The sequence below is a fragment of the Sciurus vulgaris genome, assembly GCF_902686455.1.
Source record: "Sciurus vulgaris genome assembly, chromosome: 5".
In the NCBI taxonomy this organism is placed as follows: Eukaryota; Metazoa; Chordata; class Mammalia; order Rodentia; family Sciuridae; genus Sciurus; species Sciurus vulgaris.
Window position 1 is genome coordinate 87096647 of NC_136465.1, and position 12130 is coordinate 87108776.

At 35.3% G+C, this 12130-nt stretch overlaps 1 protein-coding gene across 1 annotated transcript in view; it reads left to right on the forward strand.

Annotated features, from left to right (window-relative positions):
• PIK3C2G (phosphatidylinositol-4-phosphate 3-kinase catalytic subunit type 2 gamma) overlaps nt 1-12130 on the forward strand; it is a 376626-nt gene that overhangs the window by 295862 nt on the left and 68634 nt on the right. The window contains 6 exon segments of the mRNA XM_079141521.1: nt 1654-1655; nt 1658-1707; nt 1710-1827; nt 1830-1843; nt 2305-2426; nt 6096-6204. Of these exon segments, the coding sequence (XP_078997647.1) occupies nt 1654-1655; nt 1658-1707; nt 1710-1827; nt 1830-1843; nt 2305-2426; nt 6096-6204 (415 nt within the window).

Below are 12130 nucleotides of genomic sequence, written 5' to 3' on the forward strand. Positions count from 1 at the left end.
ATCTTGCCCCTTTTGTCTCTGGATTCCCCTCCTTCCCTCCTCACTTTGAGTCAGCCACACTGGTACTCTTTGCTTCTGTTAAACACTCCAGTCATTCATCTCCCTCTGAGTTTCTTGACCACCTGTTGTTTCGGCTAAAATGTGTCCCATCAGAAAATCTCCTATCATACACCCTTGGCAAAATAAGGTCTTTGTCAAATCCTGAACTCATGTTTTTAGTGAAATTATCTCTGACCACCCAATTTAAAAATTGCAACTTTATTGCTACATCCCTATGCCCACTCTCCATTTCTCGTTTTATTTTTATTATAATACACACACTTCCTCAAGTCCTGTATTTTTACTGATTATTTTATTATTGACTGAATTTCACATTATAAAATTTCTATAAAGACAAAAAATACTGTTTTTTTTTTTTTTTCCATTGCTATATTCCAAGATACTAGTGTTGCGATTACTCCTGGCATGCAAAAGAGTAAATACAGTCTGGTGTGTGTGTGTGTGTGTGTGTGTGTGTGTGTGTGTGTGTGTGTGTGTATACACTTCCATATCTCTGTATTGGCACAGATGTACAGAGAAAGTTCAAAAGGAATAATAACAAAGTGTTGCACTAGTTATTTTGAGGGAGGAGCACTTTCTTCCCATGGAAGAAAGAAAGAGAATCTTCACATATTACTTTATATTTTTCTGTGTTGCTTAAATTACATATCATAAAAAGTTAACTTTCAGTGCCCTTAAATCTCCATAAAACACTCAAATCAACAAGTTTAGCTAAATCCAAAACCTTGGACAATATCCACAGTAAAACTAAGTAACAAGGTATACCCAAGAACCCTAAAATACAAACAGACGTTAACCACTAAGAGTTAAAAGACCTGTGTGGTTCAACATCTGTAGAGGAGGTTGTAGGAAACAGTAGGTCATCGACTGACTTGAGAACAGAAACCAAAATAAAGAGAAAGAGAGAGAGAGAGAGAGAGAGAGAGAGAGGAAGAGAGGAAGAAAAAGAAAAGAGGGAGGAAGGAAGAGGGAGAGGGAGGGAGGGGAGGGAAGCAAGGAAGGAAGGAGAAAGAAAAAAAAAGGGGGGGGAGCTTGGGCAATGAGGGGTACTCGCTGGGAGCGAAACAGGCCACTTTGAGAAGACCAGCTCAAACTGGGTGGAATTTTCTGACACTCCAATTTACAGGGAAGGACAAGGGTTCTGTAGAAAATTAGAAAAAAATTAGAGCAGTCTGAACTCTCAAAGGTATATGGAGCTTCCTTCCAGGAAAAGGTCTCACACTGAAGAGAAACTGCTAAATCCAAACTGAGAGGACAAGAGGTAATAGGTACAAAAGGAAAAAACAAAGTCCAGAAAAAATGGAGGGAGGAGAACCCAGGAGGCATATCTCAGAAAGTATGAAACCATTTTCAAAATCATTACGTGATAGCAACAAAAAAAGAAGTCCCAGACCCCATAAAAAATCTATAATGCTTCCTAAAATCAAGAATACTAATTTCATATTAAAATGAACAAATAAAGATATATGGTTTTGGTACCCCATCTACCCTCTATGCACAAGCTACACAAGGAAACACAAGGAAACTAATGATAAATTAAAAAATGAGTGATACAGAGGAATCTTGCTTTCTTTTCTCTTCCCCTTTCTCTAGGAAAATAAAGAAAGTCTGGAGTGTTTCCCTGTTAAACTGAATAACTTGATCCACCACACTTGCCACAAATGTCAGCCGTCAGCCCTGCCAAGTCTCCTCCACAGACTTTTCCCCAGGAATCTTTTCTGCTGAGTACAACCAGGTCGATTCGAAGAGCAAACAATTTAGGGTTCAGCAGAAACCCAGTAATGTACGTCTAAAGTCTGCCATCTTGACTTAATATCATTTGGCTTCCTCTCATCCTTTTCTATAACAGGATTTTTTTTACTATGCAAATGAAAATCAGTTATAATTTGAGCAGAAGTGCCATTAAGAAGATGTTTTAAGGAAAAAGCATAACAACCAGAGCTATTAACACAGAACCATCAGAGGGAACAGTTCCTGCCCTGTAGTAGAATATAAATCAAGAGCTAATTAAAGTGTCCATAAGAAAGGAACTGCAGAAATTAGACAGTCAGTTCCCAGCACATAAGCTTATGATATCTGTATATATTGCATTTTATAGGTAATATTTGCCTTTACAAATTGCATCTCCTGCCTTTCGTGATAATTTTTTTTAGAAAGGTTCTTTGTTTAGTCTACACAAAACCAGATTTAAAACATATTGTGAGTTATATTACCATCTTTTGATTTTTACCTCCTTTTCTGCAGCTGTATGTGATCCAGGTGACCCACAGTAACAACGAAACAAGCCTGACAGAAAAATCATTTGCCCAGTTTTCAACACTCCACAGCCAACTCCAGAAGCAGTTTGCCTCACTGACTCTCCCAGAGTAAGACACTATCCTCATGTCATTTTGCCTTCAGTATTTGTCCTTGAGCAAAAGCAAAAATTATGGTTATGTGATTTCCTATTTGGGAGCAACATGGTATTCTGACTCCAATGCCATTGAATCTCTCCCAGCAGAGTCTGTTCTGCTCTCACAGTAAAGAATCTTTTGTCTCATAAAATAGAACAAGGTTTACAATTTTCTCTTTGCTTTCAGCAAATTTTGATTTTGAAGACAGAAAAAATCAGAACCTATTTTATTTTTCATCAATTATTGGGAAAATGATTTTATTTACCTGGTTTTAAATTTAATCTCTTTGGTTGTTTTCTATAAGAATAAAATTAAATTGAAAATGCAGAACTAAATTGTATGTATCTACTTATTAACAATAACTGAAAAAAAAAAAAAAAACTCTTGCAGATTTAGTCCCTGTACCTGAAAGAAATTTGAGTATATTTATGTGGGTTAGTGTAACTCATATTGATTATCTGATTATGAACTTTTTAATTATTAATTATTAAACTTGAATTATCTACACTTTATGTTTATGTTCCTTTTGATGTAATAATGAAACACTTCAGCCATTCATCTTATAATGAAGAAAATATTTTAAAATAAGCAAACTACAAATACAATAAAAATAACTATTGTTCATGTAAACCTAAAATCTGTCACTTCAATGGACCAATTTAGACTGTAGATCTAAATAAACACAAGGGTTTTTGTTAAGTAAATGGTCCCTTAACAACTAAATGTCCACTATATACCTGACAGATTTTGTACATGTAGGTTTTTACTTGACTTTCACAGTTTAGTCACCTTCCAAAATGTAAATAAGCAAAGTTGTCAATGGATAGAGAGTGTACAATGTCAAAATTGAGTAGCTCACATTCATGAAAAACTGTGCTTACAAATGTCACAGAGATTTTGAAACAGGAGTACTTTAAACTTCAGGAAGTCAAGAAATTAGAGTGGATATTTTCAAGACACTAAGAGGGAAGTATCATCATTCTGAAAACTTTCAAACATCTAGTTTAAGAATTATCAAAAAAAGAAATTTGATCAAATAACTAAGAAAAAGGAAATGTGAGCAAAAACTTCAAACTTTGCAAATACTGAAATTAGCATCCATAGTTGCCCTCATACCGTATTAATGATCTTTTAAAAATATAAATTACCTGTTTCTAAATGGCTGTCCTTTTTGGCTTCTAATTTTATAACCATCTCTCCATGTGCCTCTTATCAACTTCCAGTTTTAGTTAGGATTCTGATTTGCTCACCACTACTGCCTAGCAATGTACCTAAATTGATATTCAAACTATTTAAACAATTCACAGAGGGGATAGACATTTATTTAGTCTTATATGGTACCCTGGACAGTACTTTCAGGCTGACAGTCCCAAATGGTCAAGGCTAACGGCAATGTATATAAATGACAGATGAGGGCAAGATTTCCTCTGACTCCTAAATTTACCAAGAAGTTCCGGAAGAGTTACTTGAAGCTGATCTGCAAACTGTGATCAGAAAGTCAGAGTCATGAAAAATAAAATTCTAATTAGTTGCAGCCCATGTAAGTGGTCTTCAAACGAAGCTATTTGTATTTCTGTGTACTTTTCAAGAATACACGGATTTGGAAGTATTCCTTAAAATTAATGAACGACTTTAATTTAATCTGCTTGAGGAGGTTAAGTTCCTTTTCCTCTTCTACTTTTAGCATTGCTCTTCTCCCAACCCTCCAGAATCTTATTTTAGCATACTATCCCAGAGTGTCAAAATATCCAAGAACCAGACAAAAAGGTGAATCAAAATCCTGGTGTTGGTTTTGAGAAAATGAATTACTATAATAACCAGGTACCAAGTCTATTTGCATGTTAGGTATTTTTTAGTATTGGTCCTGAACAAAATTGAGGGAGAATATGAGAGCACTGTCAGAAAAAGACCATAAAAAGTAATTTTAAATAACTGATTTGACATTTAAGATTTCAAACAATTGAACGACATTACTATAACAGAATTCCTCAGTTCTTAGGTACAAATTTTATGCACACAAGATTTTTTTAATACATATATCTATAAAAATATCAACAAAGGAATATAATTCATATTGATCTGTTTTATCCTACCAATAAAGAAAATTCATGTATATTAAGTGAATTAATATTCAAACCTAGGCTAAGCCATCTATTTATCAAATTCATTTCCAAAAAAACTTACCATATATATGTATATGTGCATATTTATGATATTTACATGAATGTATGTGTGCATATATATTGTTAGATTTTTGATTAATTGTGTAGTGGTACTAATTTTCAAGAAAAATAAATCTGTCAAAAATTATAATATTTAATCCTTAGATCAAAAAAATGTTTTTTAAATAATTAAATACTAATTATTGAAATATATAAACATATCCATTTTCCACTTCCCTCGCATTTCATCAAGAAACAATGAATGGGGTGGCATGAAGTTGTCACCTACTTCCATTTGCTGACAGTCCTTCACTATCCCCTGTGGGAAGCCATCCTTATTTAGCAGAACCAGACTAGGTTGAGCCATGGGATGCAGAGTCCTGGCTTTTAGGAACTGCCAGGAAACATGTGGCGCTGCGTGGGAGTGGTTCCCTGTCTCCTTCTGGAATATTCCCTTTAAGAGAATGGCTCCCCTAACTCCACCCTATCCTGTCCATCACAGAAGAAGCTCCTTCCAGTCCTGGCCCCCTTTACCTATATGTTATAAATAAGAGAGTTGAACAAGTTGTTGTAAGAGGCCAGAGCTGCTATGGCCACACTGGTCACTCCCCGTCTCATTTAAGAGTATTGGCTCTTGTGTGTTTATTGAGTAGATAAGTTTTTTGGGTAATAGATACAAAAACCACCAACATCCTCCTACAGCAGTTAACCATTTTCTCATCTACGTGGGATGTGGCAGAGAGGCCCCCCACAATCCTGCATGTTCATTTCCCCAGGAATCATGGTAGTCAGTTTGAGGTCTCTACCAAAAGAGACCTTTTTTGTGAGACAACAGGCAGAGAAGCTGCTAGTTAGTCCCTAAAAAGAAATATTTAAACAGCAAAATGCATTACCAAATGTGACCATTAAAAGGTCATCCCACTTGATAACTGGTCTTAAGTCCAGTCCATTAAAATGAATCTTGAGATTGTGCAGAGGAAAATCTGTAAGTTGTACTCTTGGGGAGAGTATGACTTTTTTTGCAAAGAAAAAGACCAGATGGAAGCATATGTCACTCGGTAAAATGTTTAATTTGGTTAGTGCAGTAGTAACGTCCTGTAGTGAGCCCAGAAGAAACAATACCATCTGAACTCTCTGAAAAAGTGTAAATCATTATTAACTTCAGAAAGTATTCCTGAAGCCCCCACATGTATTTAAGGAACAAAATGGGTGGTCGCCATAAATATAGTAAGAAAGAACATACAAATAAATTTAACATTAAATTCAATTAAGTTAGTAATAATACTAATGACAGTTATAATGGGACAAATGATCACAGCCATGTCAATGAAACTCTCAGGATTAATCACGTGAACTACGGCTTTTCCCAATGTTTTCATTGGCACCTCCATCTCATATAGCTGTTAACTTTGTGAACAATTCTAAAATGAAGAGACCAATGTTTGCACTAATAGAGATACACTTTTTTCTTTTAAAACAGGTTTCCTCATTGGTGGCACTTACCTTTTACAAATTCAGATCACAAAAGATTCAGAGATCTTAATCATTATATGGAACAGATACTAAATGGATCACATGAAGTTGCAAATGTATGTTACAACCTATTTTTTTCTATTTTTACCTAAAATATCATCTATTTCATATAGCATTATTGGAAATAATTTAAAATATTTTATAACATTCTTTAGTTTACTCATTCAATGAGTATGTACATGTAAAATCTATGAACTGGGAACTGTGGAGTAGCTAGAAGGTATGGGACCCAGGCCTCAAGTAACCTGAAGTCCCACAAGGTGCTCTAGAGTTTTAGAGGAGCATGAATTACTTCCAACTGTGACAGGAGGTTTGAGGGAGAAGGGGGCATCTGAGCAGTGTCTTCAGCTCCAGGTAGGATTTAGTAGAGTTGTCTTGGTAAAGAGTCTGGAGCACAGTAATAGTCAGGAGTAAGAAAAAACAGGAAAGAATTGCTTGAGACGCCTATTGCTGCGGTGACCGATTACCACAAACGTGCGGTCTTAAAACACCACCAAACTATTTTCTTCAAGTTCTGAAGCTCCAAGACTGAGAATGGGATTTATAGGACTAAAACCAAGGTGTTGACGGGCCAGTTCTTTCTTTCAGGACTTAGAGGCTGTCTGCATTCCTTGGCCTCCAGCAAGAGAGTGGTACACTCAGGACTCTGCTCTGTCTTCACATTTCCTACTTTGGCTCTAACTCTGAGTCCCCTGACTCCCTTTTATAAGGGCCTTACGATTACATCAGGACCTCCTGGATAAGCCAGGACAATCTCTCCGACTCAAAATTCTCAATTTATGTTTATCCATAAAGTCTCTTTTGCCATGTAAGGAAACACATTCACAGGTTCCAGGGATTCAGACGTGAATGTCTTTGGAGTTAATGACTCTGTCTATCACAGGGATGTAAGAAAAAGTGCTGGAATATAATTCTGTTGAATCTCAATACTAGTGAAGTAAAAATTTACTGGCCAGGCCAAGTTGTTCAGAACTAAAACTAAACCTTAGAGAGTTGTTTATCAGGATTCTCCAGAGCATAAGTATATAAGTATATAAAAAAAAAAAAAAATATATATATATATATATATAGAGAGAGAGAGAGAGAGAGAGAATCTTGACAGGCATATTGATGTTTTTACTGACATTCATATGTCTCTTCTCTTTTTCCTTAAAAATCCTATATAATATTGATATAGCCAAATCAACTTTATTTTGGCTAGCATTTTCAGGGTCCAACATTTTTCATCATTTTATTTTCATTGTTCTATATATTTCTATTTTAATTGCCACTCTTATAAGCAATATACAGATGGGTCTCATTTTATATCTAGTAGCACAATCTTTACTTTTCAAGTGAATTGTTTAGTTATTTACATTTGTTATTGTCATCAATGTGGTTGTGGTGTGTGTGTGTGTGTGTGTGTGTGTGTGTGTATGTGTGTGTGTGCACACACACAGGTCTATCATCTCGTAAGTACTTTCTTTTTGATCCTTCCTGTGTTTGTTTCCTTATTCTTTCTTCAACTGTTTTAAAAATATATTATTTATTATTCCACTTTGTCCTGAATTGACTCAGGAGTTATGCACTTTTTCACTGTTGGGAACTCACACAAAGATTGAAGCATGCATCCTTGATTTAAGTCTAATATAAACTGGTGCTATTATCAATTACACAAGGATAAAGATGCTGAGAACACTTTTGTCTATTTAACTTATTTGAGTCTTGTATGCTATACTATTAATAGACATCTATAACTATATTTATAAATTTAAAAGGTCATTATAATTTCATATAATTGACATTCATTTAATTCTCCATTCTTGAGGGATATTTTTGCTGACTACCGCATTTGAGTAACTGCAATTTCATTTAAAAGCTTTAAAGCTATCATTTCATTGTCTTAACTTCCACTGGTTCTGTTTAGAAGTAATGTGTTCTACTAGTTGCTTCATTGAGGTATTTTTTCTTTCTTCTTTATCTGCTTTAAATATTTTTCTGTTGCTTTTGATTTCCCATTCTTTTGTTGTAATATGCTCAGGTGTGATACTATTTCTATTTATCAGACTTGAACATTAGGATTTCTTGTACTCACATTAGGCTAAACAAACGTTCTCAGTCATTATCAAGTCAAATATTATTTATATCTACTCCTTTTTTCTCTTTTTGCAGGACTATAATAAAATGTTAAACCTTTTCACTATATCCTTAGTGTATTATAGTCTTATATTTTTTATCCTTGTGTTTCTTCATGCCTTTCTCAGTAGTTTCTTCTGAACTGTCTTCTGAGTTATTAGTTCTCTTTTTATCTGCTTTTATATTATTAAATGTACTTTTTGAGATTTTAATTCCAAATATTTTATTTTTCAGTTTTAGAATGTCCATTTAGGAGTTCCTCAGTTCTGCTGAAAATCTCAGTCTTTTATTTTGTTGTTTCTTTGCAAAAAAAAAAACAGGCATTATTTAATGTTAATTAAAATTCCAATATTGGTACAAACTGCATATATAATTATAATGTTTCTGCTAGTTTTCAATTATGTAGTCTTGTTTGTGAACCTGGTTATTTTCTTATTGATTGTGGCCAGATAGTATACTGCAACATCCTTTGTAGAAATAATTTGAATCCTATGTTACTATTATCTTAGTGTGGAGAAGTTAACTATCTAGGAATTGTGATAATTCAATTGCAATAATTGCAATTCAAATTAGTCCAAACTAAAATGTAGACCTGTTTTTGGTTCATCTTTATTCCTCAGATAGAGCCATTTGGGATCCAAATCCAAAGAGAGTAAGATCTACTGAGAGTCAACCTCTCAATGTCTCAACTGCTCCAAATTGTATAAGGAAATACCCATTAACAGAGCATTAGGTCGATTCCCAGGCTCACATTCCTGAATCTATGTCCTCCCCCAGATTCTATCCTGTCAATTCTTTACTATTTTATTGCCTCTCTGATCCTTCCAAGTGAAATTAAAAAAAAAAAAAAAAAAAAACAAATGTCCAGCTCTTTCAATGCTCCTCACCCAAATATTTGGGCTAACTGACCTACTATCACCAAAAATGATAGTCTAGAGCTGCAGTCATCACCAAAGTCACCCCTCAGTTTTCAAAGGCATCTTCCATATTGCCTCTCCACCTCTGTCCTGTGCTGGAATACAACCATTCTCTCAGAGAGTGCTATTGTAGGATCTAAGTCAGTGGTCACTTTCCATTCCCAAAAAGCATTTACAGATTTTGTAATCTGTTAGGCTACTTGGTACTATCCACCAGTGATTCTCAGAATTGTCTTAAAAATTGCAAAGGAATGCCAGGACTCCACTTCTTCCCCCTCTCTCATGTGGGCCAAAACAGGCCTCTTAATATCACACACACACACACACACACACACACACACACACACACACACACACTAGACATGCACAAAGCTGATGCGACTCCTGATGCTTAAGAAAGCTCTAATTTTCTTTGCTATTATGTGCTCCTATTACCAAATTGCATGTAGGATTCCTGTGAAGCAAAGGCTAAGTCCCGGAGGATGACACCAGGCTGACACCGGGTGACTGAATCCTCCTGAGTTCCTGGACAGATGCAGGGTTCCCATAGTGATTTACCAAGTGATTTATGCAAGGTCTCTTGGGTGCTTTGCCTTTTGATGCAAAAATGGAGAACATTTGTAGAATATTTTTAGCTCAACCACATATCTGGAATAACTAATGACACCAATGTGAGCCCATTTCTACTATTAATTATGCTAGTCAACAAGTAACCATTTTTGTAACTAAAAACTCACCTCAGACATTCAGTATGCTAATTAATATAATGCTCTTTATCAATTGAGTTGTTAATGAATAACAGAAGCCAGTGTACTAACGGCTGTGGTAGGGGCTTCTGATTGAAATACTGAGCGTTTTCTCTTTCCTTCTCCTCCCACCAACTGCCCCTGGTTGTGCATGTTTGATTAGGGCATTAACAAGCCATGGCTAGATTCTGCAGTCTTGATTAAATGCCACCAGCACCTGGGTTATACCTTGACTTAACCAAGACATATATAGTATTATGCTGTATATGTAGACATATTCCAGAGCAAACTGGAAGCATTATAACAGTGAAACAATTGACCCTATAACTAGAACTTACTAAGGGAACAAAGAACTCTGTTTTTCTTTAACTGTAAATTCAATGACCTATCCTCTTCACTTGGATCTTGGGGAAAACTTTAAATGAGGTTATTTCTTCAGTCAGGACATGAATTTCTTTAACCATATGCTGTACAATACACCAAATGAGTATATATCAAGGAAAACTCACTGAAATTTAAAAATACGACATACTAAGCATTTCTTCAAAATCGCCTCCTAACTGTGAAGTAGCACACTGATTCAATGTGTCAGCTTATTTTTGTACCTCCTAGGTAGGTAATACTGTGGGCTGATATTACATAGACTTACCTAAAGAAGAAAATCCCCACCATCCAGATCAAAAGTGTCTGAAGGACTATTTTAGGAAATCTAGATTCTCAGTAGTGACCTCATTGGATTGAATGTAGTTGGGAGCAAAATGTGAAATTTTAAATTCCTTGCACCTAAGACAGATAGTTTTCAAAGCACTATGCTGGGAAAAATCACCTTGAAACTTAAAAGACTGTGCATTCTCGGCCCCAGTCTAAACCCACTAGCTCAGACACTCTCAGGAGGGGCCCAGTAATCTGTATTTTTAGATTTTGAACCGTGTTAATGTTTAAGGCTATTGTCTATTGTCTCAGACTATAAACATCTCCCCCCCCCCTTTTTTTTTCCAGTTTGGACATGATCAATTATTTGGCCTCTTAAATAGCAGGTACTCAAGTATCCTACTGTATTATTGATTCTTACGAAATGTGGACTCAAGAACATTGTGCTGCAATATTATTTCAAGGCTGGTAGACTCTCAGCTGGAGATGCTGTTTTGTATTGAAGGATAGTGCCTGAGCACTTAAGGAGGTCTGCTTAACTCAATCCTGAGCAAGTTAGAGAAGGCATCCTAGAGGGTATGGCATTCAAGTTGGTCTTCAAGGGCAAGGAGCAGTTAATAAATAGGAATTGAGAAAAGTCATGCTAGACAAAGGGAACTGCAAAAACAAAACATTATGGTTACATGCATTTCTCCTTTTCAGAAACTTAAAGAACTTAATGTCTATGTTCTTTTCTATTTTTATTCCATGTCTGACACAATTAACTCTTATCAATACTTATTTTATACTTTTGAATGAGTAAATGAATAATAGAATCAATATACATTAGCCTACAGAATTTGTGTTACCGCTCAAAACTTGGGGATTGGAAGATTGCATCTCAGAGTGTTCGGCAGCGGTCTCTAAACTTGTTTATCTTTTTTTAGTTAATTTTTAAAATTTTGTTCTAATTGGTTATACATGACAATAGAATGCATTTTGACACATTGCACTTAAATGGAGCATAACTTCTCATTCCTCTGACTGTACATGGTGCGGAGTCACACCAGTAGTGTAAACATACATATATATAGGGTAATAATGTCTGTCTCATTCTACAGTCCCTCCCATACCCACAACCCCACCCCTCCCCTCACTTCCCTCTGCACAATCCAAAGTTCCTTCATTCTTCCCTATCCCCCACCCACTATGTATCAGCATCCACTTACCAGAGAAAACATTTGACCTTTGGTGTTTTGGGATTGGCTTATTTCACTTAGCATGATATTCTCCAGCTCTATCCATTTACCTGCAAATGCCATAATTTCATTTTTCTTTAAGGCTGAGTAATATTTCATTGTGTATATGTACCACATTTCTTTATCCATTCATTTGTTGAAGGGCATCTAGGTTAGTTCCATAAACTTGTTTATCTTTTTAAAGAAAGTATCTCATGTCTCCAAAGTAGATAATTCAATTTTATGATTTATACCTAAACTACTATATGAATAAGTAATAATATTTTAAAACTTGTAGAAAAAAATGGAAAAATTAGGAAACATTTGTGGAGATAT